This window comes from Lepus europaeus, chromosome 1 (genome assembly GCF_033115175.1).
Source record: "Lepus europaeus isolate LE1 chromosome 1, mLepTim1.pri, whole genome shotgun sequence".
Classification (NCBI taxonomy): Eukaryota; Metazoa; Chordata; class Mammalia; order Lagomorpha; family Leporidae; genus Lepus; species Lepus europaeus.
Genome location: NC_084827.1, coordinates 10559300 through 10586144, shown reverse-complemented (window position 1 = coordinate 10586144; position 26845 = coordinate 10559300). Strand labels below are relative to the sequence as shown.

At 53.5% G+C, this 26845-nt stretch overlaps 1 protein-coding gene across 3 annotated transcripts; it reads right to left on the bottom strand.

Annotated features, from left to right (window-relative positions):
- Nucleotides 1-1983: 1983 nt before the first annotated feature.
- ZNF282 (zinc finger protein 282) lies at nt 1984-26845 on the bottom strand. Of its 3 annotated transcripts, none has more exons than XM_062192990.1 (8): nt 26595-26845; nt 24138-24557; nt 16314-16440; nt 15675-15794; nt 13587-13706; nt 12024-12140; nt 10812-10925; nt 1984-4819 (listed from the first exon to the last, which is right to left on the bottom strand). In XM_062192990.1, the coding sequence occupies exons 1-8, from the start codon at nt 26757-26759 to the stop codon at nt 4029-4031; spliced, it is 1974 nt and encodes a 657-aa protein (XP_062048974.1). In that variant the 5' UTR covers nt 26760-26845; the 3' UTR covers nt 1984-4028. The 3 variants fall into 3 exon arrangements, with proteins under 3 accessions (XP_062048974.1, XP_062049096.1, XP_062049028.1); XM_062193112.1 differs by lacking the exon at nt 26595-26845 and adding an exon at nt 26022-26150; XM_062193044.1 differs by having other exon boundaries at nt 1986-4819; nt 12024-12137; nt 26595-26844.

Sequence of the window (26845 nt, the reverse complement as noted above, 5' to 3'; positions counted from 1 at the left end):
CCTGTTCAGAATGGTCTCCCAGATGCCTTAAAAAAGAAAGCAGCTGCGCCTCTTCCCATCCAGCTCTCTGCTGTGGCCTGGGAAAGCAGCAGAAGACGGTCCAAGTCCTTGGGCCCCTGCACCTGTGTAGGAGACCAGGAAGAAGCACCTGGCTCCTGGCTTTGGATCAGTGCAGCTCCCGCCATTGTGGCCATCTGGGGAGTGAACCAATGGAATACTTCTCTCTTTGTCTCTCCCTCTCACTGTCTATAACTCTACCTCTCAAAAAAATAAATAAAATCTTAAAAAAAGAAAGAAAGCAAAATTCAGACCAAAGTATACAAGACTACTTCAAAAACTTCATGGGAAAATGGAATTAAACTATAAAGGGCTTTGTGGCACAACATACTCCTGAAATCATACATATTTTTCATAATATACATTCTTCATGAATTTTTGAAGATACCTTGCATAACACTGAGCCATCTCTGCAGAAAAATGAGATAATTGGAACATATATTTGACTGCATTTATAGAAGGAAGGACAACTTGGATGCTGCTACATAAGGGTCCTGGGTGACTGGGTGACAAGGAGGTTCTTTTTACCACATACCCTTTTACAGATGTTGAATTTTGATTGTATTGATGTAAAGTCTATTCAAAGTTTAATTAATTCATGAAAAACTGGTGCAGAATTCCTCTGAGGGAAAGAAAAGTGTTTTGTTTATCAAGTGTTTCTTTGTTGTTAATAAACATATTTTAACTCCATTTTAAAAATTTACTTGAAAATTGAGAAAGAGAGGTGGGTAGCTTTCATCTGCTGGCTCACTCCCTAAATGCCTGCAATATCCAGGGCTGGGCCAGGCCAAATCCAGAAGCCTGCAACTCAATCCAGATCTTCCACGTGGATAGCATGGATCCAAGCACTTGGGCCACCAGCTGCTTCCTCCTAAAGTGTGCATTAACAGGAAGCTGGAATCAGAGTTGAGCTGAGACTAGAACCCAGGCACTCTGATATGGGACACAGGCATCCCAAGCAGACCTCTTTTGTTAAAATCTATGTATTTATCTGAAAGGCAGTGTGACAGAGAGACAGGGACACAGAGAGAAAGATCTTCCATCTGCTGGTTCACTCATCAAATGCTGGCAGCGGCTAGGACTAGGCCAAAGTCAGGAGCCAGGAATTCCATCCGGGTCTCCCACAAGGGTGGGAACCAAGCACTTGGGCCATCATTCACTGCCTTCCCAGGCACAGTAGCAAGGAGCTGGACCTGAAGCAGAGGAGCCAGGATTCCCAACAGAACTCCATCGCAAGTGGCGGCCTAACCTGCTATGCCATGATGCCAGCCCCAGGGACCAAGCACATCTTAACTGCCGGGCCTGGTAGAAAGCGTCCTACCTTTCCCCCTCACTCTCCAACACCCAATACCCGGAGACCAGATCTGAGACAGCCAGTTATGCTGCGCGAATCCTTGGCCGTAAACTGTTTACCTGTGGATTTTCCAGTGGCGTCTGGCTTAAATCTGCCTCCTCAGCACCTCATCCTCCCTGACCTGCTCCTAGAGCTGTGTTCTCAGCTTCTAAGGCATTCCACGGGGAGGTGCAGCGCAGTGGGTCTCCCCATGGCCTGCCTAAGCCTCACCATCCAACACTTCACAGTCCCTGCCTCCGGCCATGCGTCCCCTGCCTTACAATCCCGGGTCCTGTCTCCCCACCCCACTCCCTCCGCCCCATCCAACTCACTCCTCAAGCCAATTCCTCTGTGAAGCTTCACCTAACGCTTAGAGTGTGAGCCCCACTCCTCCTCCCATCGACCCCACTGGCAAGCAAACTGCGATGCCTGGGTCTGTCTCCAGCTTCTACCGCAGGTCCCTGCTGCAGTGCGGAACCCTGCAGAGGCCAGCATGCTCTGGGAGCAGAGCTCGCTACAGGTGGAGCCTGTGCTGAGAGCCAGGGAGACTCAGGCTGTAGGCCAGGGGCACCTGCCGCAGCAGAACCCACCGGACTAGAAGGCAGGAAACTGGACGCAACCCTGGCTCTCCCACTACTCAGGCACTAAAGCTCTTTGGGAAATCAGCTGCCTGAGGGTAAAATGAAGGGAACAGACTTAGGCGATGTGCTCAAATATTTCAAATCTATGTCTCAGTAGTGATTTCTCCCTCTTCCTTATACTCCCGAGGGTGAAAAAAAAATAAAACTTTTATCTTTTCCATGATTTGGATTATAAAAAGATTTTCTGCATATGCCCATCAGCTCCCTCCTGACCACCCCTGAACCAGAGGGTCCCCGCTTCTAAGACACCACCGAATTTTACTCGTGTTTGATTTCCCATCCCAACTTGCTTTCTTATACTTTGCAGAACAGGGAAAAAAAAAAAAAAAAGCCCAGTTAATTGGATTCCAGTTCACGGAGGCTTTACTGTAGGAAGCCACGCTGGAGAGCCTTCCAGCTCTCGGAACATGCAGTCTGCAATCTGGATACCTTTTATTTAATTTCAAGAATTCCCTTTGCACGGCAAAAAGGGGTCTGAGAAAGCAGAGCAGCGCAGATGAGGGGCGGGGCAGAAGCAGAGCGCTCACAGAAGAGGTGGTGCCGAGTGCGGGCTGCCCACCGTGCTCCCTGGCTCGGAGGGAAGCGGGATCCACGGGGAGAGCAGGAAGTCGTTTTGGACACGAACAAGGGTCCTGGGGCATGCCACCCCACCCGGGTGCCTGGCCATGCAAGACGCTGAAGTGGAGACTGCGGCCCCTGTGGGCGTGGCGCCCGGAGCCGGGGAGCGACGCACCAACGTGAAAGCAAGTCCTCTGGCGCTTCCTAGGGCGCCGGCAGGGTTGGTGCATAGTAGGGTCTGTGTCCATGTCCATGAGCACGGTCAATTAACAGATAGCACCAATTGGGAGGCCCAGGGCAGGAGAGACTGAGGCTAAGGCTCTAGCACCCACTTGCCAGGCCCTCCTGGGAAAAGACTCACTTCCTTGACGGCTGCTCTTGCAGCCCAAGAATCCCCCCAGCCCTCTGCCCTGGGGAGGTGAAGCAATCGTGAGTGAGGTCTGATCCAGGGCACCAGCTGCCTCTGGAGGGCCAGGCCACCAAGTGTGCAGGGAGAAGATGCGCTGCACCCGACTGACGGGTGCGAGGTGCAGAGGACTGGCTGGGGTGAAGGGGTACCACCCAGGAGCCTCCCGTGGGAAGAGCGGGCCAGACACAACCCAGGGCATTTCGTAGCCAATGTGTTCCCTCTTGCCAGTCACCCCATGAGTTGGCCCCCCGTAGCTTCCGATTTGGGGGTGGGGGCATGAGGGAAGGACAGGGAGAGCGCGGGGACCAGGAAGGCCAGGCCGGGCGGTCTCCCCGGCGCGGAGGTAGGCAGTGTGTGCGGCGGGGACGCCGCGCCGCAGTGTGCAGCTCTGGCGCCGCCAGCCCACGCGTGGCTCTTGCGGTCGTGGGTAAACCATCTCACCTGTGTCACTTCCCTCAGGTATTGGGCCAGGAAAATCCTGCCCCACCTATCTCAGAGGGATAGGCTAAGGGCGAAAACAGATAACGGATAGAAATCGCTTTTTAGAGAGTATAAAGCGCTACTCCAATGCGAGGCAGTGTTGTCACCATTGAGGTGGTGCCCTTAGCCCATCCCTCAGCTCACGTCCCGCCTTGGCCTCCTTTCTCAGGGCGCCTCCTGGGGGCTCACTGCCTTATCTCACGGGGGTGCCAGGCTCCTGGCCACTTCCCTGACCACGACGTGCGGCCACTGGGCACACTGGGTGGTCCGGGGCAGGTGCCAGGGACTCCTGCGCCCGTGCTGTTCTTCCAGCCCCTTCCCCGGCAGCTCGGTCCACCCTCGGAGCTGAGCTGGGCTCTCCACTCAGGCCGGACAGAACTGGGGTGCCCCCGTCCAATCCTCGAGAGACCCTGTCTGGAGTGCAATTCTCGTGTCCGATTTCTGGCAGGTGGAGGGCGGAGGGCGGGAAGGTGCGCCGAGAACCACAGGACCGGGCGGTCGGGCCGCTCCTCTCCTGGCTCCAGTGCGCCCCCCTCCCCCCAGCCCAGTCCTAGTCTCGCTCGGGCGGCGCCTGCTGCGGCCGCGGTGCGCCGAGGCCCGGGCCGCTGCTGTGCACGCGCAGGTGGTCCTTGAGCGACTCCTTGTAGCGGAAGCTCTTGCCGCACTCGCCGCACGTGTAGGGCCGCTCGCCCGTGTGGATGCGCTGGTGCTTGAGCAGGTTCTGCTTGCGGATGAAGCTCTTGCCGCACAGCGCGCACTGGAAGGGCCGCTCGCCCGTGTGCAGCCGCTGGTGGTTCTGCAGGTGCTCCTTGCGGCTGTAGGTCTTCTCGCACTCGGAGCACTTGTAGGGCCGCTCGCCGCGGTGCGTCATCTGGTGGCGGATGAGGCCCGAGTGGCAGTTGAAGCTTTTCTCGCACTCGGCGCACTCGTATGGCCGCTCCTTGGTGTGGCTGCGGTGGTGGATGATGAGGCTTTTGCGCACGCCGAAGCTCTTGCCGCACTCCGGGCACGAGTAGGGCTTGCTGCGCGCGCCATGCAGAAGGAGGCTCCGCCGCAGGCCGCCAGGGCAGCAGCTGCCGCAGCTGCCACCTGCAGGGGCACCTGCGCCTGCGCTCGTGCCGCCGCCGCCGCCTGCACCACCCTCCCCGCCAGGCTGCGCCTCGCCCCCGCCACGCTCTGCAGGGAGCACGGGGAAGTCATCCTCCAGCAACCCGCGGCTCGGGGGGCCACCCGGGTTCTCGGCCACAGGGAGGGAGGGCAGGCTCTGCTGATGGGGCTGCGGCTGCGGCGGCGGCTGCGGCGGGGCCGGGGCCGGGTTCTTCACCAGCAGCAGGCTGTCACCTGTAGGGTGGAGACATGAAGTGACATGTTGACAGCGCTCTCACCTAGGACTCCAACCTCCCTGGGTGGGGGCCCAGGTCACATGCTAGCTGGGGCCTCAGCGTCTCTAAAACCAAGGAGACTGAACAAGATCATACTGCCCAGAGGGCCAGCGCTGCAGCGTAGTAGGCTAAAGCCTCCACCTGCAGCACCTGCATCCCATTTGGGCGCTGGTTCGAGTCCGGGCTGCCCTTCTTCCAATCCAGCTCCCTGCTGTGGCCTGGGAAAGCAGTGGAAGATGTCAAGTCCTTGGGCCCCTGCACCCACGTGGGAGACCTGGAAGAAAGCTCCTGGCTCCAGGCTTCGGATGGGCCTAGCTCCGCCAGTTGCAGACATTTGGGGAGTGAACCAGCGGATGGAAGACCTTTCTCTTTGTCTCTCCCTCTGTCTGTAACTCTATCTTTCAAATAAATTAAAAAATAAATCTTAAATCAACCTGGCCAACTGCCTGGCTCTCTGACCTGCCCTACGCCTACAGGGGAGCAGCAGAGGCTGTCAAGCAGCTAACAGCACAAGGGACGACAGGGCACCCCTCAGAGTGCAGACGAGTGGGGGGGGGGGGCTTCAGCTACCTGGAAGTCAGAATTTCCCGGACAGAACCAGCTCGATTGCAGAATCCTTGCACCCGGAGCCTCTGGCCCATGAGCCCACGGCTATCCACTACTCTGGAGTCCCAGGGGGACAAGGCCCAGGCTCTAAGCATTGGGAATACTGAAGGCCTGTCGCTCAAGAGTTCTGAGTGCTGCCGCAGGTGCCTGGCACACACAGATGACATTCAGGAATCCTCCTGCGCCTCCACGCACCAGCCTCCTCCACTCTCCACTTCGCACTTCCTCCTTCCCCCATATAGGGGCAGCCTGTGTACACGCAGGTGGTCCTTGTGAAGAAGGGGACGTTTGCTTCTGCCCACCTCTTCTTGACAGCCCTTCCTCCCCTCTGTGCCCTCCCCCCCACACACACACCTCTGCTGGCCTCTGGAGGCCACTTCTCAGGCTACCCTGCCCTCGTTTCCACTCAACCGTTCATCTCCCTGACCAAGGCCTGCCATTGAACAACAGCTTAAACAGACTGGGCCCACCTCGCCCTTTTGTCCCCATCAAAACTGACCAGGCAGAGAACCATCTTCCTAGACCATTGGCCAGGGGCACAGGCCAAAATATTCCTCCTCTATTCAGGACGCTTTGGGAGGGCTCTCCCAGCTCCAGAGCATCCTGTGGGGCTGGCTGTGGCCGCTGGGGGTCTCCCTCTACCCAGGACAGCTACTCAATCTTCCATAGGCCACAGGCGTTATTCCCATGAGGAGTAGATGCACAGAAACCACATGCATGGACAACTCCCTGGAGGCTTCCCAGGAACCCATCCTGACAAAGCCCAACTCTGACAATTCTTCCAGCTCAGCGAGAGCATCAGGCCCCTACTCCCAGCCTCCTTCCTCTCTGCCTGACTCAACTTGGCTTAATGAAGCAGCACCATTAGCACTTGCTGGCAGGTATCCTTATCCTCTATTCTCTCTCCTGGGCTCTGCTTGCCCTGAGAACCCCACTCCTGCAGCTACACTGCAGCAACTGGATACTAATGCAAAGAACTGTACAATCACACAAGGGCCCCACACAACCCAGCATCTGTTTTTTCACTCTGGAACTATAACATCGTAGTTTCTCCTCTAGCTCCCACCCTACTTCATGCATGGCCATGGGGGCGTCTCATGTCCAGTTAGTACCGGTAACTGGGACACGAGCCTGTGACCTAGTTCTGGCCAAGTGTGCAGACGCTTCTGGAAAGGTTTCCTCACTCCTTGGAGCATGCAAGAAAAGATGGACACCTCCCTTCCCACTGGGTCTCTCTGTGATGTCGGGAACTGCTGCAGCCTTCATGCTGCTGGCCTAAGGATGGAGCCACGCCAAGTTGGCCAGGTAAAACATTGGAAAGAACCTAGGTCCTTGAAAACATAGCTGAGACCTTGAGTCAACTAAGCCTGAACCTGAGCTACTTTAGGACTTCTAGTTTCCTAAGAGAGCAAATTTCTTTATTCCCTAAGGCAGGTTGAACCTGGACTGCAAAGCAGATGAGAGCATCCTATCCACTACAATGGTGTAGTCATCTCCCAGCTTAAAGGAACGCCTGCCTAGACCCCACATGACCCTGCCCCAGGTACCATCTCATCTCATTCCTCTGCCTTTTCATAGCAATCTTAATCAAGAGCTATCTTTACTTGCCCGAACCCTTCTTCACCTCTGTTCTTTTTTCCAACTATTAGGTTGGCATCTGTCCCCACCACTCCACTGAAACAACTGTCACTACCTCCAACTGGCCAAAACCAACAGGCTCTTCCCTGTCCTGCACACTCCCCACTCTTCCCACCAGTCTCCTCTCCAGGTCTTGGTGAGGCTACCTTCTTGTGCTTTTTTGGCCACACTCAGACCTGTGGTCTCGTTCATTCTTTGTCTGCACGGTCCTCAGAGCTCATAGTGCCCTCAGTATTAACCGATGTGTTAACAATTTGATTGGCCCTTGTCTCTGGCATAGTAGCCTTCCAATCTTTGGAGTTGCTTAAGTGATAGGAGTGTCTTTGCAATTGATGGTGGGCCCCTGGACAGTTTAAGCTGATGAGATGACTCCGGATGGCCAGGTCTGGGCACGTCAGAAAGACCAGCCCCATCATTAAAGGGTTGGGGCTTTTGAGTCCAACCTGCAAGGAGGGGATGGGGAGCTGGAGATTTCTCATGTTGAACTTCAGGGTCAACGATTCAATCAACTGCATCCATGTCAAGAAACCTCAATAAGAACTCAGGACTCTGAAGCTCAAATGAGCTTCCCCGGTCGGTGATGCGCTGAGTGTTGGCACACACTGACAACGCGAGGGAAGGGAGACACCCTGACTCCACAGGGAAAGGACAACAGAGGCTTTGTGGTTAAGAGCCGCCTAGTCCTGGCCTACAAGTCTCCTTTTGGCTGATCCTGATTTGAATCCTTCTGCTATCATCAAACTGTAATTATAAGTACAGCACTTTCTGGTGTTATGTGAGGCATTCCATCAATTTCTTGAGTTTGAGGAGGTAGTGGACACCCATGAATTTACAGCCAGCTGGTCAGAAGTGAAGGTGGCCTGAGACCCCCAGACTTGTCTGTGGCTGTGCCTGGTCTGAGAGCAGTCTCCCGGATGAGAGTGTCTTCAATCTGAACTGTGGCTCGATTCCAGCAGAGTGGCGCTGGAGGGCACTGCTTAAACCTCCCAAACCAATCTAGCCCCAGGCTCTCTCCTCAACTTCAGTTCCCTAGGTTCATCTACTCCTGCATAGCACATAACAGTCAGTAAGCAAATAGGTGTTAGATAAGTAGAAACTAAAACGCTTGCAACCATTTTAACCTAAGGTAGTGAACAATGTGGCAATTTAAAGAGAATGATTTCAAATCACATTCTGTGGGTGGTGGGTGCTGCCATCTGGGTGGAGAGACCCAGCTCCAGGCTCCTGGCCCACCATTCGCTCCGGAAGCATGGGGTAGCCACCGGACTGCACAGTCTTACCCATACTTCTTGCTTCAACAGACCCCCATGTGTATTAACTTTGAGTGAGCTGGATTTTTTTTTTTTTCCTGTCTTACACAAACTTTCTGAGGGCAGATTCCCACACTGAGATCTCTTTTACTAAAATGCAGTGTCCACTTAGTCTGCCTTGGAGTCACACAGGACTCCAAGACCAGTTCTCCTCTCATGCCATCCCAGCGCTGGGGAAGGATGCTGGCAGGGACAGGTGTCACACATTTCTGCATTTATTTTCTGTGCCCACTACCCTCTCCCCTCCAACCCCTCTCCTGAAGTTTCTTCTAAATAATTCTGTGTCTTACCAAAAGTCCATCCCGTTGTCCCTGGCAACCAGAACACTAGGTTGGTTTTAAACATCAAAGAAACAGTACACAAGATACTGATTTCAAATTCCAACGATCACTAGGAGGCAGGCTCACTTGGGAGGAAGACCAGAGGCCCTAGTAAGAGGTTGTTGTGACTGGGCAGGTGGGAGACGTCTCCCAAATGCTGGGCACTTCCTCCCAGAGATAAAACACCATGAGGCAAACCATGCCACGAGTGATCTTATCCAGACTGGGGTAGCAGAACTACTCCAGTAGGTTTGGTCCTGTGCAAAGCCTGGCAAATTTCCCGGATACCTTCCCAGATCTGTTACCACGATGGCACAGGTCCCAGGAAGAGCTTCCTCCAGGCCCATGCTCTCCTAGTTGGCTTGGAAGAATCACAAGGTAGCACTCAGAGACTGGACTGGGAGAGAATTTCCTGGCACAGCAGCCGATGAGCTGGTTCTCGTGCCTTCAAGGCCAGAGCTAAAATCGGAAGCCCAGGGATTGTTGAGTCGCCTGCTGCCATGACCTCCTGTACTCACGGTCAGTCTCCTGGCTTTCTCTTGTACACCACCATGCCAACAGGTTGCAAAGAGGACTCCTTTAAGTTCTATTTTAAGCAAGCACATATGCTGGTCCTCTCCTGTCCCCTGTCAACTCCTCCTGTCCCCCCTTACTCTTCCAGAACTGCACTGGAAGAGTGTGATCTGGTCGTCCGAGTTCAGAGCAGTTCTGCAGATTCAGAAGTAAGTACGTCCTTGGCTCTTACGTGGCTACTTAGCTCCTCCAGGCTTCAGGAGGCTGGACACAGAGAGTGTCGCGCCCTCTCGTAAACACTGATCAACAGAGGCACCAAGGTGATGGTACTGGGTCTACCAAGGAATGTTAGCCTGATGCTCAGAGTGAAACAATCCACAGACACAGGCCTAGGTCATCACGTGGACTTTCAAAACACCCAAGAGACTCAGGTCTAGTGAGACATTTGATTCCATATCTGTTGGGGGAGGAAAAAAAATCCCCTCCCCCTACTTGAGCCTTAGTGCCTTTACCAGTTACTCTGGAATGTCAGCCCAGGGCCCTGGGTCCTTCGGCTGTTTTTTTCTAGCATTTGCGCCACATGCTGCTTTCAACTGTGCCCTGGGCACTCTGGCCCTGTGGGCCACTATCATTCCCTGCTGCTATAGGCTGAACTTTGCCCCCCCCCCCAAAAAAAAAGATGTTAAAGCCCTAAGCCCCAGTATCTCAGAATGCAACCTTATCTGAACATAGGGTGATTGCAGAGAAGTTAGTTCAGATGAGGTCATCCTAGAACAGGGTGGGCCCCGACCTGACACACTGGTATCCTTACAAGAAGAGAGAGAGGTGACCACACAGAGACCCTGAGAGAACAGATCACCATATAAAGACAGAGGGCTAGAGGAGTAAAGCTAAAGCCAAGGGATGCCAAGGGTGGCCAGCAAGCCGGAGAGGCAACAGGGCTCCACACAGGTTTCCGAGCAGGGGCCCGACCCCTTCCTTGACTTTCCATTTTTCACTTGGAGAACACTGAGGTAATACATTTCCCCTGTGTGAGCCACCCAGTCTGTGAGACCTTCTTCTGACAACCCTAGGGAATTCTCCTATAGCAAAGGGACAGGGCCAGCACTGTCGCATAGTAGATTAAGCCTCCGCCTGCGGTACTGGCATCCCACATGGGTGCCAGTTTGAGTCCTGGCTGCTCCACTTCTGATCCAGCTCCCTGCTGATGGCCTGGGAAAGCGATGGAAGATGGTCCAAGTGCAGAGGCCCCTGCACCCACGTGGGAGATCTGGAAGAAGCTCCTGGTTCCTGGATGGCCCAGCTCTGTGTGTTGCAGCCATCTAGGGATAGGGAATATACCAGCAGATGGAGGACCTCTCTCTCTGTTTCTCGCTCTCTCTGTAACTTAGTCTCTCAAATAAATAAATCAAAAAAAGGCAAAGGGATAAGTGCTTTGGAACAGACCTTTGAAAAGTGACCACTGAGCGAACCTCACTGCGGAAGGGCTGGCTGAGGCGAGCAGCCATCGCCATATCCAACCCAGGACAAAGCGCCCAAGGGTCCTGGTGGGCACATTACTCACTGGGGCCAGAGTCCAAGCCGAGCTCTCCTTCCACAGAGTCGCGGGGGCCCCACGGGTACGGTTGCTCCTCCTGCTTGATCCAGGATAAAATGTCATGTGCTGAGATGAGAGATTCTGGTGTCATGGAAAGAGGCAGTGTTAGACCCCATTCGTTTCTCCTCAGCATCCCATCAAGGGTCTGCAGACCACCGCACACCAAGGCACCAGGCAGGGCAGGTGGCGGTCTGGGCAGCTGTGTGGCATTTAAGCTCAGATGAGCCTCAGAAGAGCCCTCCTAATCAGCAGCTCACTGCATTCCAAGGTGGCCAGAGAGGAGACCCACACAAGTCTGAGCAAAGGACCGGGGGTGGAACGGGTCTGCCAGCTCTGTCTACTGAGCCCATGGGGACCCACGGGGCCCGGCCAGAAGCTGAGCTCTGACAGCCATGGCATAGGGCTGCCTGAGAACTCAGCCACGGCTACTGCGGCAGTGATGCCTGGGGACGCCCTGCCTGGGGACACCCTGCCTGGGGACGCCCTGCCTGGGGACGTACTGCCTGGGGACACCCTGCCCACCCTGTCTGGGGACACCCTGCCTGGGGACGCTCTGCCTGGGGATGCACTGCCTGAGGACACCCTGCCTGGGGACGCCCTGCCCACCCTGCCTGAGGATGCATTGCCTGGGGACACCCTGCCTGGGGACGCCCTGCCTGGGGATGCACTGCCTGGGGACGCCCTGCCAGGAAGACTCTGCTTTCCTGTTTCCCTGGGTCCCTTGAATATCTCTGTGTAAAGGTGACAAGCGATAAGCGGTCCCAGACTCACTCCAGTTCTCACCTTCTCTTCCTGCGACAGGCTGTGGCATGGGACACTGGTACCCCAGCTACCAGGGGGGATAACACTGCACTCACCCAGCTCTGCAAACACTATGTGCAGACCTGGCCTAGACAAAGGATGCCCCCCTATTCTTTTACACTTCCCTGAAAGCCTGGAGTCTCCCCAAAAGTTTGTTGAGACACTGAAGTAGTTTTCACTCAAGAGAAACTCCAGCGAACATAAACTCCCTCCTGACCTAGACAGATGTGCAGCTCTTAGAAGCTTTCTGGTTCTTTCGAGTGTTTCTCAAAATCAGTGCTGGGTTAACGTTAGTATCAGTTCCACTGAGACAATAAATTATGGTTCCTTTTTGAAAACGGCTGGGTGCCCTCTGCGCGCCTTCTGGCACCTTCTCACCTGAATTGGGGTCCGTGGGAATATCTCTCTCGGCCAGATCTTGCTGATCCCATACACACTGGTGCTCCTCCTGTTTAATCCGGGACAGCAGGTCCTGGGCAGAAATCGGGGAGTCTACTTGTGGGAACAAGAGCAGCAAAGGCATTAGAGGGCAAGGAGCTGCCCGCACGTTTGTGTTTTTGAGTAACTCGCTGATGTCATGCAATTATGTTTCCCCTAAAAATCAGGCATAGGTGTAACTAAATTAGTCTCATTAACCAAAGGTTGAAGTCAGCTTGCTCCAATTAGCTTCAGGGGATGCTACAGTGACACAACAGTGGCTTTCAGATAGAGTCTTTCCATGCTCAGGGACTTCAATCTCCCAGAATGAGGTTCCCCTCTGGTGCTAAGACCACTACAGAATGAAAGATTTTCCGGGGAAATGACACCTGCCAGGAAGCCTTCTATCTCAGTCATTTGAATGGGACTTTGCTAAAACGCAAGAGAAGATCCTACATTCTCTTCTTGCTACAGTCTACTGTATTTATTGCCTTCTTCCCTCTTAAAGATCTCTGTCAAGATAGTAAAACTGGATGCTTTCAAGGGACATGCCTGAGGACAAGTGAACAGGTGTCCCTCTACCCAGACACTCTAGTCACTTACCTATGGCTTTGAGGCTTTGACTAAGGGGGATGAGGTTTGTGGAGCTCTAACCTGAGATAAGTAAAGAGCTGCAGTATGTTAACGCATCTTGTGATGGTTAATTTATGTATTGACTTGGCTTGGCCACAGCACCCAGATATCTGGATAAACATTATGCTAGGTGTTTCTATAAAGCTTTTTTTTTTTTTTTCAATTGAGATAACTTCTAAATCAACAGCCTTTGACTAACACAGCCCACCCTCCAGGATGGATGGGCATCATCCAATCAGAAGGCCCTGACCTCTCCCAGGGAAGAGGGGACTCTGCCAGCCTCCAGCTGCTGTCACCTAGGTCTCCAGCCTGCTGCCTGCCCTGTATGTTTTCCACCTGCTGGCTCCCACGGCTGCAGGAACCATTTCTTAATCTCCCCACCGTGCACGCGTGTGTGCACATGTAAGGCCGTGTGTCTCTGCAGAACTCTGACTCACACATGTGCTCTAATAGAGACCTCCTCTCCAGTAGGGCAGCTGGCAACACCATCTAAGAGGAACTCCCTGCAGGCACAGCGCTCACAACTCTTGTTTCCAACAATGACAGCTCTTCCCAGCCAGGGAGCAGGTCTTCCTGGCCAACACATCCCCAGCCCGCGGAGCCTGGTGCAGCACCTATTACTGAGGAGCACTAAGTACTGCTGCCATGATAGTGGTTTCAAAGGGAGGCCGGGAGGGTTCAGACCAGATTGATACAAAGAAGAGAGGAGACAGAATGACCGTCAATGCCGCGTGTCACGTCTGCACCCTGGAGAAATCCCGTCTCAGCTCAGTCCTGGACTAGCTCTCATCTCTAGCTCAGCTTCTATCCTGGCGTACACAGCAGACACCCCTGGGGCCTTGCAGGCCATGCTGAGCCTCCCTCTCCCTCCTGGGGTAGGAGCTCACTCACCAGTGATGGATTCCGTGGGGATGGCTCTGTCCTCCAGGCCCCGCTGGCCCCGGACACACAAGGCTTCCTCTCGCTTCACCTGGGAGGACGTATCCTGGGCGGGCACCAGGGGCTCTGCTCCTGGGGACAGAGTCACATCACGTGACGCCTTCTCTGCATGGCGGTCACCAGTGTTCAGGGCTCAGGAGGCACGCTGTCAGCACTTGCCAGGGGAGGGGGCTGGGGTCTTGGGTTCATGTTGAAGCCATGGGGGACCCTAATCCAGGAGAGGCTATGAGCGTGACCTCTATGGAGGGGTCAACTTGTCCTAGTTTTTCATCTCATTCAGGAAAAGTTGGCCTGGCTGTGGCCAGACAGACACACACACACACACACACACTATTAGCAAGAAATTAAGCTGGGGGCCGGAGCCATGGCACAGCAGTTAAAGTGCTGGCCTGAGGCACCGGCATCCCATATGGGTGCTGGTTCTAGTCCCGGCTGCTCCACTACCCATCCAGCTCTCTGCTATGGCCTGGGATAGCAGTAGAAGATGGCCCAAGTCCTTGGGCCCCTGCACACACATGGGAGACCCGGAAGAAGCTCCTGGATCCTGGCTTCAGATCAGCACAGCTCTGGCCGTTGCAGCAATCTGGGGAGTGAACCAGCAGATGGAAGACCTCTCTCTCTCTCTGTCTCTACCTCTCTCTGTAACTCTTTCAAATAAATAAAATAAATCTTTAAAAAATAAAAACAAATTAGGCTGGGGGCCGGCATTGTGGCATAGCAGGTTAAGCTGCTGCCTATGATGCCAGTATCCCATATGGGCGCTGGTTCAAGACCCAGTTGCTCCAGTTTGATCCAGTTCCCTGCTAGTATATGTGGGAAAGCAGCAGCCGATGGCCCAAGTGCTCGGTCCCCTGCACCACATGGAAGACTTGAAAGAAGCTCTGGGATCCTGACTTGGGCCTGGCCCAGCCCTTGCCATTGTGGCCACTTGGGAAGTGAACCAACAGATGGAAAATTGATATCTCTCTCTCTCTCTCTAACTCTGTCTTCCAAATAAATAAAAAATAAATAATTAAAAAAAAGAAAGAAAGAAAGAAATTAGGCTGGGCCAAGAGACATAACCAAGCCCTATTCTTGGCCGGATCACGCATCACATCCTTATTTCCAAAAGACAATGACACATCTTTACATAGAACCCCAAGACGTGGGACTAGAACCCTCGTACCTCCACCCCAGGGAAAGCGAGAACATCATACTTGGTCTGCAGGGTGTGTCTGCATGTAAGGGTGTGTCTGTGTAAGAACAAGGTGATGACACTACAGACTGTAACCAAACAGTGGGCCAAGGCAGCTCGCGCATCCATTAGTCTCTTTTTACCTCCTCTGTCAACTCCCTGAACCTGAGCTGGGTGTGTGTGTGTGGGGGGGGGGGTCTTCAGTCACTGCCAAGCCCAGGTCCTCAACAGGTCTGAAAGGTGTCACATCTCCTAAGCCATTCCTCACACATCTCTCCACCCAACCTGCCTGTGAGTGCAGTGCCACAAAGATTTGATAGAACAAAAGGCAAATATGCATGATGTGGTTTCTGGCCCTCTAAGTGAACATCAAATTTCAACGATGGCAGAACTGGTCCCCAAGAGCAACTCAAGAGATGATCCCTCTTGAAACAAGCATTAGGGGCCTGGCACTGTGGTGTTACGGGTAAAGCTGCCACCTGCAGTGCCAGTATCCCATACAGATGCTGGTTTACTTTCCGGCTGCTCCACTTCCGATCCAGCTCTCTGCTATGGCCTGGGGAAGCAATGGAAGATGGCCCAAGTCCTTGGGCCCCTGCATCCACGTTGGAGACCCGGAAGAAGCTCCTGGCTTCAGATAGGCACAGCTCTGGCTGTTGCGGCCTTTTAGGGAGTGAACCAGCAGATAGAAGACCCCTCTATCTCTCTCTCCCTGCCTCTGCCTCTACCTCTGTAACTCCACCTTTCAAATATATAAATAAACCTTAGAAAAGAAAGAGGCAGTAGCACCCCCAGCACACTGGGCAGGTGCACTGCTCTCTGCCTGCCCTCCCTGGCATCCTAGTGCCATCTTCAGCTGCCGTCACCTGTGTTCGGATCCATTGGGACATCTCTATCTTCAGGGTGGCGTTGCTCCCACACGCAAGGTTCTTCCCTGGGCTCCACCTGGGCCGGAGCGTCTGGCTTGGGCACTGAGCCCTCTGAGTCTGGAAGACAATTGGGAAGGAACCAAGAGCTGAGTGGGGTTGACTGATGAATCCAGATCGAGGGTGAGGGGAGTGCTCTGTCACCACAATTCTCCATCCCCCCTACATGCCCCTCTACGTGGTAAGTTATGCACGTAAGGTAGCTAGGTCATCTCTTATAGGAACCCCAGATTCCTAGTGTAGAAAGAGCTGGTCCCTGGAAGCCAACGTCAGCTGTGGCTTTGCCCAGACTGTTGAGATGCGCTGAGAGTGAGGTACAAATGGTGCTGTTATGCTGTTGTCCAAGACAGCAGTACTGTAATGTTGACACCTACAGTGTTAGGCCTTGTTACTGGAGTTCTAATTCTTAATCTCACTATAAGTTATTCTACCTCCCTAGCATTATAAGCAAATCATTTCTTGAGTTTCCACCAGGTGTAGATATGAAACACCTTGCCCAGGAAGTATTAACATGGGTTAATACACATTTCATGGCCCTCTCCAGACACCACTCGCCAACAGAAGAGCAGGCGTCCTTACCCAGCGACATCAGGGTTTTGTAGTTCTCCTTGACGAGGTTGTTGTAAAGCTCCTTCTGCCATTCATCCAAGTTCTTCCACTCATCCTCAGAGAAGTAAACAGCAATGTCCACGAAGGTCACGGGAACCTGGGCCAAGGAGAGCTTTAGTCTGTGCCTCCTGCTTGCTCCTCCCCACACCCTTCACTTGCAGGCCATAGGAGCCATCCTAGCTCAGGGCCTGGCCTCCCTCATCCCAACCTCTGCATTCTAGCCATGTGGCTAGAAGCTTTAAAATAATAAAAGACTTATTTATTTATTTGAAAGGCAGAGTTACAGAGAGAGAGAGAGAGAGAGAGAGAGATCTTCCATCCACTGGCTCTCTTCTAAAAAGGCTGCAATAGCTGATGCTGGGCTGATCCAATGCCAGGAGCCAGGGGCTTCATCTGGGTCTCCCACATGGGTGCAGAGGCCCAAGCAACTTGGGCCATCCTCCACTGCTTTCCAGGTACATTAGCAGGGAGCTGGATCAGAAGTGGAACAGCTGGGACCTTGGGACCCATGTGGGATGCTGGCGTCGCAGGAGGAGGCTTTACCCGCTGTGCCACAGCACAGGGCCCCAGATCATCTCAATAGGGTCAGTCCTCTCTACCCCTGAACTCATGCTTTCAATAACAGCGATGGCCATGCTGCCTTTTCTCTTTTTTCTTAAGGCTTTCACCACAACTGAAAGCTGATGAGCTTCCTTCAGCATTTTGGGCGCAGGAGATGTGGTAGGTTCTCAGCAAGCAGAGCACAGTAAAACCCTGTGATGAAACCTGTATTTCAAGTCAGACCACCTCTGTGTACACAGTGACATTTTCCCCATGTGCTCATGTTCCAGGAGCTTATGTTTTGTAGTAGAAAGTTCCACTGTGGCCTGCGTCATCGCCCAATGTCAGCCACTTGCAGCCAGGGTATTCTACTCAGTACACAAAGCTGCTGCTACAGTCTGACAAGGATCCTGGTCTACACTCATTTCAGCAGCTCCCCAGCGAGACCTCACCTTGGACCAGGTTGTTCCAAGTGGCTTCACCTGCATGACTTTAATAACCCAACCCCGCCCTGCTTCACCACTTCCAGATCCACACCAAGGACGCTTTCACTCTCATTCAATTACCCTCTTCTCTTCATCCATTAGTCCCTGCACCTGTACAAGGTCAAAGCTGGCCTGCCTTGCACCTTGGGACCAATTAGGAAAAGCACAGTCAGGCACACAGCTGCTGGGACAAAGCCGGATGAGTGGGCGGCCCCTTTACACTTGTCAGCCTCTGAGCCAGGTGCACCTGATTCCAAGGGCACCCTTCACAGGTGCAAGGCGCACACTTGGATGGGGTGGTCCTGTCCCTACCCATAAGAACCATTCACCTTTAGAACTGGAACCAGAACGTTCAACTCCTTGGACCTTCCATCAGACTCTGGCAAAAGAACACCAACACAGCTCCCTGTCTTCATAAAATGTCCAGGATCTTGCAGAGAGCATCCACCATAAGTACACAAACACCCCTTGTCTCGCCTTTTGTTGATCTCTTGTTGAAGAGGCTTGTTACACACTTTTCTTTTGGGAGGGTGGGGAGGTGGTAAGAGGAAAGGGTTTATTTCAAAAAGGCAGCAGCCTTGGGGAAAGAGGGCCTCAGTCCAAAACGAGCTCCTTTCCCTGTTAAAATTCTCCCTCCTCCAACCCTCTATGGGCCTTCCTATCTCTGATCTCAGGCCGACGCTGGCAAGCCCCTCCTTGCCCGTCCTCTTGCCACCACGACTGCCGACACGTGCCCTTCATTGCTGCGCCGCTGTCTTCTCCTCCACCCTCAGGTTCTCCCTCTCTGCTGGCTCTTTCCCTAGAGACATCCCAACCCAAGAAAATTACTCAACTCTGCTATCTCGAGTTACCCTACTCTCTCTCTTCACTTGAAACATCCTGAGAGAGACAGTCTGCTTCTCCTTCTCCACACGCTGTGGATACTTTAATCCCTCAGAATCCATGTGCCCCCATGCTCTGAGACCACACCCCGGAGGATCATCAGCCACCTCTTGTCATCCTTGCCCCTTCACAACTCTGAAAGGACACACTGCCTTTCTAGAATTTTCTCCTGCTTGCGTCCCATTCATCTGGCGCATGTCCTCTTCACTGTTTCCTCTTCCTCTCCCAAGGCCACAGCTCCAGCCTTCCCATCAACATTTGTTCCTTTTACCTTGGCAATTTCATTCTTTGTTCAACGGCTCCCCTTTGGAGATGACACTCTTCAAATGCCTCGCTCCCTTCAAAGTCAACAGTCTTCCAAGCAGCTCCATCTAGTCATCTTTAAGGACCTCAAACTAAATGCATCCAAAATCAAATTCACTGTCATTTCCAACATACCAACGCTTCTTCCTCACTTCACATTTCTGCGGAGGATTAAAAGCCGGGAATCTTATTCTCATAGCTGGAAATAGATCTCTTTCCCAAAATTGCACTGTGACAGGATACAGCAGAAGCCTAAGACTGGTCTGAGACTGCAGGGAGCTGGATCAAAAAGACTACTTATGCATTAGCTAGAATCAATGAACATATTTAAAGGATCTGAGAGAAAGCATCCTTCCTTAAATCTGACAAATGAAAAGAATGCGCCTGTGGCTAGTATGCTAAAGACCTGTTGCTGGCAACATTGATTACCAGTTTTACGGAGCTTTCTGTTTGTGATGGCTTTAAAATACATCCACAGATTCTTTGTCCCTTCAAGAGGTAGGCCTAGGGCCAGCTCTGAGGTGTAGCTGGTAAAGCTGCTGCCCACAGCAACAACATTCCATATGGGTGCCGGTTTGTGGCCACCTGGGGAGTGAACCAGCAGATGGAAGACCTCTCTCTCTGTCTCTTTCTCTGCCTCTGCCCCTCTGTAACTCTGCCTTTCAAATAAATAAATAAATCTAAAAAAAAAAAAAAGAGGTAGAGCCTAATTCTTGCTTCTAACAAAGAAGTGACAACAGACAACTTTTGAGACTAGGTCATAAAGGACATGCTGCTTTCATTTTGGTCTCTGTCTTGGAGGAGAGAGCTGGCATGTCACCGGGATGCTCTAGCATCCCAAAGGGGAGTCCATTTGGTAAGGAACGGAGGCCTTCTGCCAAAGCCAGATGAGTAGGGCATCTTGGAAGTAGATCCAGCAGTCCCAGTCAGAGCTTGACTATAAATTCATGACACTGAGCCAAAATTGCTCAGCCAAGCTTTCCTTGAAAACGTGAGAAGATAGCTATGTGATTACACCATAACATGTTAGGCTCATTTGTTACATAGCGATAGGTAAGTAACACAATGGTCTACAGAGTGTCTTCCCAGAGACAAAATCAATTAATCCACACAATCCCATGAGGTGAGTGTGCTATCAACTTCATTTTACAGAATACTGAAACTCAGGGACCTTCCTGCCAGGAATTTAATTTATACCACACTTCTTTCAAAAAAGAAATTGAGGAGGCTCAGAGACAATGAAAAACATACTTGATCAACAGCAGGAACATCAGTATGTGGCAAAGTCAAGATTCAGACCCCAGGTCCTCCTCTTTCTGTGAGGGCATCTGATAACTCAAGACTCCTGACATCAAGGTTGACATTGGAGCAAAGCTGGATAACCTACAACTTACAATGCTGGCATCCTACATCAAGTACCAGTTCAAGTTCCAGCTACCGTGCTTCCAATCCAGCTTTCTGCTAGTGAGCCTGGGAGAGCAGCAAGAATGGCCCAAGTACCTGGGTCCCTGACATCCATGTAGGAGACCAGAATGAACTTCCCGTCTCCTTGGCTTCAGTCTGACCCAGTCATGGCTGTTGTGGCCATCTGGGGAGTGAACCAGTAGATGGAAAATCTTTCTGTCACTCTTTCAAATTAATGAATTAATGAATTTTTTTTTTAATTTAGAAAAAGGACTCATTTAAGGTACAGGACACACACAGTCCCATGTGAGGAGACAGCCCTGAGTTAAAACACACAGCACAGGCAAGAGAGAAGGGCAGGGTAGATGCTGACTGTGCTAGACAAACAGTATAAGCAAAACCATATTCACAACGAGTCTCTGTGGGCTGCAGTGGCCAGGGAATGTTTTGTGCAGGAATCAAAGCCATTCTTGCAACTCAGTTCTGTGCAGCTTCAATAAACCATGTCAAACAACTCCTCTGGCAAAGTCACTGGGTTGGCTGCCTCAGCAGATACAGAGACAAGTAAGACCCACTCCCTTCTATGGAGCCGTCAGTTGTGCAGCTGAGCATCGGCAATTATCTCTTGTGCACCAACCCTAAGCCAGGTGCTGGTATAGGCACAGGGACATTGCAGTGAACCAAGCAGAATTCACATTCTGGGCAGGGAAAGCCATCCAGGAAGACAAAAAAAGAAGTAAATGTTTAAGATACCCATGACATAAGTGCTTTGGAGAAAATTAGGGCAGGAATAGGGAACAAAGAGTGCGGGGGGTGGGGGGGTGTACTTGGTTCTTTTCCATAGAGTGTCTGTGGAGGGACACAGTGGCCAAGTGCCAAGTGAGCAGATCCCTCATGGAAGGGGGTAGCCACGCTGCTATCTGGGGAAGGGGCTTCTCAGGGAGGAGCCTGAGGTGGGAGCTGTGAGGCCCACTGGAGCACAGCAAGAGGCCCATGTGCTGAAGCAAGAGGGCAAGGGAGCACGGTGGAGACGCTGCCAGCAAGGACAACAGGCAATGTTGGAATAAGACGGGAAACTACTGGAGAGGTTTAGCCAAAGGCGTAGGGAGATGAGTCATATTTTCGAAGGACCACTCTGCTGCTCTATTGAGAACAGCTTATATGGAGTGGGGAGGACAAGATGGCAGCAAGACCAGTGAGGAGGCCACAGCGACAAAATCAGGTAAAAGAGGACAGCAGCTTGCAACAGGTGATGGCGAGTGGGAGTGCTGAGGGGTGGGCAGATTGTGGGTTATTTATTTATTTGACAAGCAGAGAGAGTGAGAGAGAAAGGTAGAGACCTCTCACCCACTGGTTCACTCCCCAAATGCCCACAGTGGCTGGGTGTGGCGGAGGTCAAAATTCCTAGGCTTTGTCCTGGGCAACTGAAAAGCTGGAACTGTCGTCAGTGGAGACCAGGACAGCGCGGGGAAGGATGTGCTGCAGGCAGGAGATCTGGAGCTCAGTTTGCTCATGGTAAACCTAAGACAACTTGCTGATACCCAATGGGGACATGCTGAACTGACAAGTGGGAATGTGAGTCTGGCATTCAGGAAGAAAGCCTGGATGAGAGAGAGAGAAATAGAACATGTTCGGGAGTTGACAGCATAGACTGCATGTAAAACCATGAGGCTAGGGGCCCGCTGCTTGGGATGCCCACACCCCATATAGCAGTGTCTGAATTCAAGTCCTGGGTCCACTCCTGCGTCCTGCATCCTGCGTCCTGCGTTCTGCTAATGTGTACCCTGGGAGGTAGCACACGATGGCTCAGGCAGCTGGGAGACCTCAATTGTGTTCCTGGCGCCAACTCCGGCCTGGCCCAGTCCCGGCGACTGTGGCATCTGGGGAGTGGATGAGCAGTTGAGAGCTCTGTGTGTCTCTCTCTCTCTGAGCTCTGTCTGTCTCTCTCTGTCTTTCTACCTCTGAAATAAATAAATAAACCATGAAGCTGGATGATGTCACAAGAGAGGGAGTGTAAATAAAGAGCACAAAGCTGAATGTGAGCCCGCAGACCGCTGTGAACACTTACAAATGGAAAAAGAAGGCAAAGCCTGAAAAGAAAATGGAGACAGAACAGCCGATGAGCTGGGTCAACAATCAGGACAGGGAGGTGTCCTGGAAATCGCATGGAAAGGTATCTCAAGGAGGGCACGCAACACCGCTGACAGGGCCAGGAAAGGAAGACCGTAAACGACCGTGGGCTTTAACATTAGACATTAGGAGGGCTTTGGCAAGACAACAGGATGGAGGGTGGGAGCAAAAGCCTGATCAGAGAGGGCTCCAGAGAGAGCGAGATCCAGTCATCCACTCACCGGGATGGAGAACAGAGGAGCATGACCACAAGGGGTGCAGTCAGCAGACACTGGACAGGACAGATGGCTCAATTCCCTCCACAGATAAATTGCAAGGAAAAATAAGAGACAGAGGACGATCTTATTGTTAAAAAACAGAAAGACTTCAGGGACATACCAATCACAATGTGTGGGCCTTATTTAAAACCTGATCCAAGCAAAAAAAGAAAAAAATGGAAGAAAAATGCAAACAGCTGAAAATTTGAAATCCAATTGTATATTTGAGTAGATGAGGCATTTACTGTAGTGATGGTGGTAACATGGAGGTTACTATATTTTAATAAAAGATTTATGGGCCGGCATTGTGACACAGTGGTAATGGTTAAGCCAATGTCATGCTGGCAGATACAAGACCTGGCTGCTCCAGTTTCTATCCAGCTTCCGACTAATGCAACTGGGAAAGCAGCAGAAGATGGCTTAAGTGCTTGTGCCCCTGCACTCATGTGGGAGACCCGTCAGAAGCTCCTGGCTTTGGCCTGGCCCAGCCTTGGCTGCCGTGGCCATTTGTAGAGTGAATCCGCAGGTGGAAGAGCTCTCTATTTATTTATTTATTTGTCGGAAAGGCAGAGAGAGAGAGAGAGAGAGAGACAGAGATCTTTCATCTGTTGGTTCACTCTCCCAATGACAATTGCAGCCAGGTCTGGGTCAGGTCAAAGCCAGGAGCCAGGAACTCCAAACTACATGGATGGCAGGGGTCCAAGTACTTAGGCCATCTTCCACTGCCCTCCCAGGTATTAGGAGGAAGTAGGATTGGAAGTGCGACAACCAGCACCTGGACATGGGATGCTGATGTCACAAACAGTGGCCTAACTTGCCGTGCCACAATACCGGCCCCTAAGGAAACAAGACCAGCCAAGAGTTGACAACTGTTGAAGCTGATGACCAGCACATGGAGTTCATTATACTATTCTATTACTTCTGTATACGTTTAATAAAACAGGGAGAAAGTGAGCAAGACAAGAGAGAATTGGAGATAACAAGAATCAACAAGTCTTCTAAGGGACCGTGAATCAGAGGAGGCACTGATAGACGGGAAATACAAGGTTGAAGGAGGTTTTGTTCCAGAGTTGGGCAGTGGTGCAGAATGTTCACCCCCTGTTGGGGATGAATGAGAATGAGAAAGGGGAGAGGTGTTAGGGTGAACTTCTGGACAAGAGCAAGGAGGCAGACATAGCACGCAGCAGGAAGTGGTAGACACCCTGCCACGGGAACACGGGAAGGCTGAGTCAGCAGTGGGCATGAGGCCGACAAATGAGCTGATTGTGCCTGGAAACCTCTTTTGGGAGACTCCACTCCCACAGTGAAAGCAGGGCCACAGAAGAGCCGGGGGGGAAGAGTGGGAGAGTGAATGGAATGGGAAACAGAGCGTGAATTCTGGACTTTGAGACATTCCTGCCCGAGACTAGTGAGCAGGACTTGAAGGTAGTTCCAGTCAATGGGGTTGTGGGTTGGTTTCCAGCCTCCTTGTGCACGCAAGTGTATGCAGAGATGAGCAAGGACACATGGTCCCTGTTCAGTTGCATGTGGAAAAACCAAGCAGTGAGGAGCTGCAGGAATCTTTAGACCACCAGAAAACTCAGGGAGGGCCTAGAAATCGCAAAAGCAAAGGCTCCAAGATCAGACTCGGGAACATTCATGAGAAGGGCACGTTGAGTGGAACAGACTCAAAGAAGACACCAAAGTCAGACAACAGGGTGCCCGAACAGTAGGGGAAGGAACGGCAAATCAAGTTAGACGTTTTGTTCACCAGCACAGCTCCTCCAGCCCTGCCCCTGCAGACCACCTCATACCTTGGGGGCTTCCCCCTTGCTGCCCGGGGGCAGCCGCAGGACCCAGAAGTTCCTGTTGCGCAGCAGGTTTTCCATGTTCTCCAGGCGCCGTTGCAGCAGCCCGTACTCCTGCAGCAGAGTGCCCAGCACGGCCCACTTGCTCTCCATGTGGTTGCCGAACTCCACGGCCGTCTTCTCGCAGTCGGCCAGCTTCTTCTCGGCTGTGCCTGTGCGTCCCTCCAGGTTCAGCAGCTGGCTGGCCTGGGCATCCACCTTCCTCTCCACGGCCTGAATGGCGGCCACCACGGTCCAGAGCGAGATCTCCGCTGTGGGCAACTGGGGCTCTCGCATCATGCGGTCAGGGAAGACAGGGGCCCTGTCTGGGAAGGGTGGGAACTGAAAGGGCATTGGTCGCCGGGCATCCATGTCCCATTCTTGAGCCTGTGTGCAGAGGGAGAAAGTGACAGCCTGGGGTGAGATCCTACAGGAGGGAGAAAGGTGGCCTGACAACAGGTACAACCAGCCCAATGCCACAGACTGACTCTGCTTCACTCCCACCCCTCAGACTACGGGGCTCTTGGGCACCCCCAGCAATTGCTAGGGCAGCCACCCACCCACTCAACTAAACACTCTCCCATTCCCTGCCTCTGGGAGTCAGGACGGTCACTGGTTCATCTACCTTGACCCTTGGCAAGTCAAGGCCACGAATCTTTGCCTAAAATATCTCAGGCCACTTTCTCTGAATAGACCAGCTGCTCTCTTTCCAGGCCAGACTTTCGGACAAACTTCATGTTTGCCTCATGTATTTCTGTTGTTGTTGTTTCAAGGTAAGAAGTTTCATGTAAGCTATCTGACGCTAATCTTCCCAGCAATCTCTCAGCAGGTTAGGGCAAGACTGATTATCTCTGCTTTAGGGATGACGAAATCGAGGCACGCAGAAGCAGCTGGTCATTCCACAGTGCCTCCCTATGCTGCCAACTGGGGCAGCTCCCAGTGCTGTGGGTCACAAAAAACATGCTTCGGGCAGGTGCCACTGCCACCATGCCTGCCAGGCCACCATCAAGAGACAGACCACAGCCCAAGCTCTCTGATTAGACCAGAGCTTCTTTCCCCCCAATACACAGCCGATTTTTTGGTAAATATTTTCTAGGATGAAAATAGGTCTACCAAAAATGTCACTCATTAGAGGAGGGCGAAGAGGAAAAAGAGAAGCTCCAGGCTTGTTCCCTGCTTCCTGGGGAGGGGGAGCCCCCTGGCCCAGGGAGGGTGAGGCTGGCAGGTGAGGGTCGGGAGCTGAGTCTTAGGTCCAAGACTCAGTTACTGTTCAGGGGGAATCTGGGAACAGGTGCCACATTGTGCCAGCGCGTAGAGCTTGCTGGAGGGCAACCAACTCTTTGCCACGTGAGAAAGGGAGAGGTGTGATTTTCTGTCCCCCCTGTCGTTGCTGTAGAAGCCCTGGGAATGAGGAAAAGTGGAGACCTGCTGCTGTGAGCTGAGCTGGGCAGGCCAAGGACACACAGGCCAGCTCCGCTCCCCAGTCCACGCCGTCGGAACAGCCTGCTGTCCTGAGAACCCCTCCAACCTCATGGGGGAGAGGGGCAGGGCCCTGGGCACGCCAGCCCCTGCTGAGTAAGAGGTGGTGGTATTTCCAATCCCCTGGGCTTCCCGGAGGGCCTGGTCCACAGGCAGGGACAGGCCCAGCGGCGGGAGTTTAGGGAGGCTCCCCGGCTAAAGCTGGAGAATGACCAAACAACCCAGCAACTCCTGGCTAACTTGTTGGAACCCGGCTGAGTGCAGCCCGGGGCCAGCTCAGACAGCCATCTGGGAGCCTGTCCGGACCCTTCGGAGCCCACCTCGCTGTGTGCCCCCTGCCGAAGCCCTGGTCCCCAAGCCGGTTGCCCGCACCCTGGGACGGCTGGTGGAGGGAGGCCCCTCTCGCGCTGCCTCCGAGCCAGCCGCTCTGGGACGCGCGGCGTGGGCAGAGCTGCTCCCGGGGTTCCCACGTCCAGCCAAGTCTGCCAACCCGAGGGGACACAGTCATCTCCCCGGGCCCCGGCGCGGGGGAGGCTGCACTTGGCGAGAGCTGGCGGTCAGTCCGTCGCAACATCTCGCCGCGCTGGCCGCCGCGTAGACACGGTCGAGCTCCTCGTCCCTGCGGCCGCCCAGGAGGGCTGCGCGAACCCTCCGCCGCCGGGCCTGGGCGAGGGGGAAGGGGTCGCGGCCCCGTCAGGTCCCAGGCGGCCCCGGCCCGGCCCCGGCCCGGCAGCCGCGCGCGGGCCCTCGGCCCGGATCGCCGCTGGGCCGCCCGGCCCGGGCCTGCCGCCCAGGGCCTGCGTCGGGCCCGGCCGCCCGGCCGCCGCGGCCCGGTCTCGGCGCGGGCCCGACGCGGGCGCCGCGAGGCTCCGTGAGGCCGGCCCGGCCCGCGCCCCGCCCCCACGGCCTCGGCGCGGCCATGGCGCCGGCGGGGGCTGCACCCACCTGCATGGGCGGCATTCCCTCGGCCATTTCCCCGCGCAGCGCCGGCTCCTGGTGACAGACCTCCTCCGGGGGCAGAGCCTGGGCCCAGCTCCAGCTCCCGCTGTCCAGCCCCAGGCCCTGGATGCCCAGCTGCTGAGGCTGCGGCCGTGTTGACACAAACTGCATCCTGGGAGTGCTGCTCCCCGCTCGGGCCGGCCAGGGAGAAGAAGAACGTTTTCAGGCGCCTTCCCCCTCGCCGGGGCCGGACAGCT